Source organism: Hyperoodon ampullatus (assembly GCF_949752795.1).
Source record: "Hyperoodon ampullatus genome assembly, contig: scaffold_713, whole genome shotgun sequence".
NCBI classification, from domain to species: Eukaryota; Metazoa; Chordata; class Mammalia; order Artiodactyla; family Ziphiidae; genus Hyperoodon; species Hyperoodon ampullatus.
In genome coordinates, this window is record NW_027640763.1 from 31,872 (window position 1) to 36,956 (window position 5,085).

At 40.7% G+C, this 5,085-nt stretch overlaps 1 protein-coding gene across 1 annotated transcript; it reads left to right on the plus strand.

Annotated features, from left to right (window-relative positions):
• Positions 1-269: 269 nt before the first annotated feature.
• On the plus strand, positions 270-2,964 carry LOC307070045 (melanoma antigen preferentially expressed in tumors-like; the record flags this gene model as incomplete). Its single annotated transcript, XM_079728648.1, has 3 exons — positions 270-559; positions 1,014-1,616; positions 2,451-2,964. The coding sequence occupies 3 exons, from the start codon at positions 270-272 to the stop codon at positions 2,962-2,964; spliced, it is 1,407 nt and encodes a 468-aa protein (XP_079584774.1).
• Between the last annotated feature and the right edge of the window lie 2,121 nt (positions 2,965-5,085).

Below are 5,085 nucleotides of genomic sequence, written 5' to 3' on the forward strand. Positions count from 1 at the left end.
AACGTACCTCTGATTTCTAATGGCATTTTATCTCATGTAAATGTGTGTGTGTGCGCGCGTGCGTGTGTGTACACATATATAATTAAATTACACACAAGTCCATTTTCATTCTATTCCTATAGTAGAGGTCACTTGAGTTGGCCCTATGATTGACCACATACTTATTCAATAAGTATTTTTTCCATAGCTAACCCTGGATGCAAACAAGTGACTATAGATATCTTCTCAGGATTTCTAAATATTCTCCACTCTGAAGCAGGTTTTTGAAGATGGACAAAAAGACCACAGTCACCCTCCTTGAGCTTGCTGCAAAGAGTCTGCTGAATAATGAGCCTGCAGCTATCCATGCCCTGGATGAAATCCCAAGAGACCTCTTTGTTCCATTGTTCAACGCTGCCTTCTTGGGTGGGCATAAGAAAATGCTAACGGCAATGGTGAGGGTTTGGCCTTTTCGCTGTCTCCATATTGGGTCATTGTACACACAGGAGTCATACTATGAGATCTTGGAAGCCATGATTGATGGTCTGCAGATGCTCCCTGCCCAGAACTCAACCTCTTGGTAAGACTATGATGGGTGGAGACACAGGGAGTCAGCAGGAGGGTATGCTGTAGCCTGGGGCAGGGGAATACTAAGCCGTCTCCCAACAGTAGCCAATGGTGAATACTGCAGTCTTTGCAGAGCTGTCGGTCAGCACTTGGGGTCACCTTCGGGACTCTATTGCCTTATAGAGTTGATTATAGAATAGAAGTGCTTGAGGATACTATGAATGGATTTGAGTGCGATTACACACAAGTGGAATATGGGCATTGAGACAGGGAAAGCCTGGAGGTGAAGGAGGGGGTGGAGAAAGGATGAAAGATGCTGCATTTGTGTGGAAAGAACTTCTTGGTGAATGGCAATGAAGTGAAAACCAGGGTTAAAGTGCTCCGTCCCTGCTTCTCATCATTGATCTTGCTGGATTATATTAAAATCAGCTATCTCTCATGTGTTCTGTCTCTTCCTTTCCTTACAGGGGGCCCAAACTGAGGATCCTAGATTTAAGGCGTGACCCGGACTGTAAGACAATATGCTCTGAGATTGGGACCGCATTCCCTTTCTGTTTTAAGTCATGCAAATACTCTCAGCGCTCTATCCTTAAGATAGAAGAAGCTCAGCATAGTGTCAGGCGCCTCGGGATTGGTAATTCTGGGTCTGAGCCTCAGTCAGCTCAGGAACCCATGGAATTGCTAGTGGATATTTCCCTCAATGGTACCTTGAGAACAAAGAAATTGCTCTCTTTCCTTTGTAATAAAATTCAGCAGGACTTTGGGTCCTTGCACATCTGCTGCAGAGATTTGCAAATCGATAGAATGTCTGCCCACAAAAGTATCCTACAGTTTCTTGATCTGGGGTGCATTGATCACCTGGAAATAGATCAGACTGATCTGAGTGAAATCCTCACCGTTTTGCCTCGGGTGATCCACCTGAACAGCCTTACTCTGTGTAACATCCCCTTTAACTCTTATCCAAGAAGGAAGTTCATATCTTTTCTCCTCTCCCTTGGGCGGCTGGACAACCTCCAGGAGCTCAGCTTGCCTTTCGTCTGCCTCACAAATCAACTGCACAAACTACTCAGGTGAGGCGATGGGGAGGAACCTTTGTTCCTTGAACACCTCATTGTTAAGACAGAAGAGACCATGCTTGGATCTTCCTAAGCTCCTTGTAACCCATTTCTCGTTTTGCCTCAGTGTAGGCACTGCTGGGAGTTTGAACCTAGCCGGGGGAGAGAGGGGTACCTTATGGTGAGCAGCAGATGAGGTTAGAAAAGGAAGCTGTGCTCATACATTCATTCATTCATTCAGCAACCGTGGGCAGACACTATAATAAGTCTGTAAATATATTGGTGAAAAAGACTCAGTCCTTCTCTTATTGGACTTTCCAGCTCTCTGGAGAGGAAGGGGAGGCATTCAGATGGAGAAACATTAAGCTATAGGACTAATGCACATGCCCATGGATGGGCCCCAATAGTTAACACTGCCAGATAATTTTGCTCCTGTATTTCCCCCAAGCCTTAGACCCTGAATGGAGAGCTTGTCATCTGGGAACTAGTCAAAGGAAACCCTCAGTTGGCTGCTTTCCCAGACCCATCCTCGCCAAATAAGTGAATCAGATCCAACGCTGATTATGTCGTATATACTAAGTGCATGCAATTTCTTCACTTAATCTTTCCCGCAGTTCTTTATAATAATTACTACTGTGCATGTTTTCAAGATTAAATCCCTGTACCTCAGAGTTGTAAAGTAACTTTCTCAAGGTCACAAATCTATAAAGTCTGATCCCAAAGTCCACATTGTTAACCACCTATTGCAAACCGTGAACACAGTACTTTATTCTAGAGCCTTAGGTACCTATAATTTGGGGCTCATTGCCCTCATTCTTCTGAAATAACCTTACTTTTTTCTCTCTATAGAGTTGTGCCACGTCAGTTGGATACACTGTATCTACGTCACTGTAGCCTTTCTAACAGAGACATCACTGTCCTGTCTGAGAGCTCTCAGGCCACCCACCTAAAGGAACTGAGTCTCAGTAACAACATGATCTTCTCAGAAGGATATGAGCCCTTCCAGGCTCTGCTGGAGAAGGTCTCAAGCACCCTGCAACATCTGGAGATAAACAATTGTATGATAACTGATTCTACTCTCTCTGCCATCCTCCCAGCCCTGAGCCACTGTACCCACCTCCGTGTCCTTAGCTTTGCCTTCAATCCCATTACGATGCCTGTGCTCAAGATTCTTCTGCAGCACTTGACATCCTTGATGAATCTGAAGTATGTGATTTATCCTGTCCCTCTCCATTGCTACGAGGAAGGGAATTTTCATGACAGTTTGGACCGACAAAAACTTGCTGAAGTTCAGGCTCAGTTGCAGGCGATGGTGCACGGGGCACAGCGGAACGACATGAAATGGGTCCCTTGTTCAAAGTGATTTCCACAGTATAAGGAGGAGTTTCAACACTGATGTGTGGCCATGAAAGCGTTCACTTTTTTCTTTTTTTTGCCTGAAACCCAAGTTTGTAGAGACACATATGTAAAGTTCTAATGTTCTAGGAAACTGGGGTTAGGAACAGTGGATATGTAAACTGATCTCTATAAAAGAGGAAATTTTAAAAGGAAATAGAGGAATTTGAAAGGTCCTCTGGATCTCTTGCCCACTGCCTTCTACATCTTCTGTTTACTAACCACAGTGTTGGGTATGTGACATAAGCTGACCCAGTCATGGTACATCATTTCCTTATCCACACTGATTGGTTCACTTATCCATTTATGGGCACTTGACACAAGTCAGATCAATTGAAACTCTTCCTAGAGGTGGTAGTTGTTGAATAATTTTACCATCTAGGCACCTGCAAACTTCTTGTGTTTCTGATTACCACAGGTTTCTTATGAGAAACCATATGCAACTAAAAGGAAACAAACTATGCCCACTACCTACTGGTATCCTTATCAGCATATTGCTGCCTGATTTCCCAGGTCTCAGATCCCTGGCTCAGTTATTCCTTATTTCACACACTTTCACCAAGCATTTGTTATGATTTAGGTACTTTTCCAGGTGCTAAGAAAGATAAAGTCCCTGATCTCACTCAGAGTGTAGACATTCCTACGATTTATCAGTTTCTCTAGTCTTTCTTAGAGGACTGGGGAAATTATTTATTCCCTGACAACACAGTATTTTTTTCACTTTTTACCCTTACATAGTCTGCTCAAATGATATTGGCCTATTTATCCTTTTGGGTAGCTTCTCAGGCCTCAGGTCATGGCTTAAATGTTACCTCCTCAGATAGGTTTTCTCTTACTTCCCCATTTAAGTAGACTTATTCTTTTGCTGCTTTTTCTTAAGGTACCATGTCTATTTCCTTCATGGTACACATTGTTGCATATGTATTTGCTCCCTCTGCTCTTCCACTAGAGTTGCACTGCTGAGTATGGTGCACACTAACCGTATGTGGCTTTTGAACTCTAGAAATTTGGCTACTCTCAAATGTGATGTACCCTAGGTGTTGAATGCACACTGTGTATCCAAGAGTTAGCAAGAAACTAAGGATGTAGAATAACTAATTGCTAATTTACATGTATTGTTTACATGTTGAAATGATAACATACTGCATATCAAAGACAGTACAGATAAAAGAATGTAAATTAAATTCTTTATATCCTTATGTGTTAAAATGATAGCATTTTATTTCAAAGACTTAGTAAGAAAAATGTTATAATAATTACCTGTTTATATGTTTACATGTCAACGTGATAAAACATTGCATTCCCAAGACTAATTGAGAGAAAATAAAGTTAATAGGTTGTTCCTATTGTTAATATTTTGAAATGGTAACATAGAAAATGTCAATGATCTGATAACAGAAACCAATGGAAAAATAATTAGTATTTTTTGTATTGTGTTTCCTGGTTGAAATGAAAATAGATTGCATTTTCCTTGTTGAAATGAAAACAGATTGCAGTTTAAAGACTTAGTAAGAAAGAAGAATGTAAAAGTAATGAATGATGGTTACATTGTTTCCTTGTTGAAATGATAACACACACATTTTAAAGACTCCGTAAAAAAATGTTTACAATTATTTTTTCTTGTTGCTTACATGTTGAAGTGATAAACTGCATTTCAAAAAGAGAAAGTAATGTAAAACTTAATAATTAATAAAAATTGTTAATAACTTGCTCTTATCTCCATTTTGCTACTGCATTTCTGACTTAGAAAGACAAACATGTTAAATGAATTGTATAGGTTGTTGCTTTGTTGAAATGATAACACATGGCATTTCAAAGACATCATAAAATAAGAATGCAACAAGGCCACCAATACCCTGACACCAAAGTCAGACAAAGACACTACAGAAAAAGGAAATGGGAGGGCAATACCTTCGCTGAATACAAATGAAGAGGTCCTGGACAAAATATTAGCAAAACAAATCCAACAATACATCAAAAGGACTATACACCATAAATCACGTAGGATTTATTCCAGGGTCACAAGGACGATTCAACATTTGCAAATCAATCAGTGTGAGACACCACAGCAACAAAATGAGAGATAAAA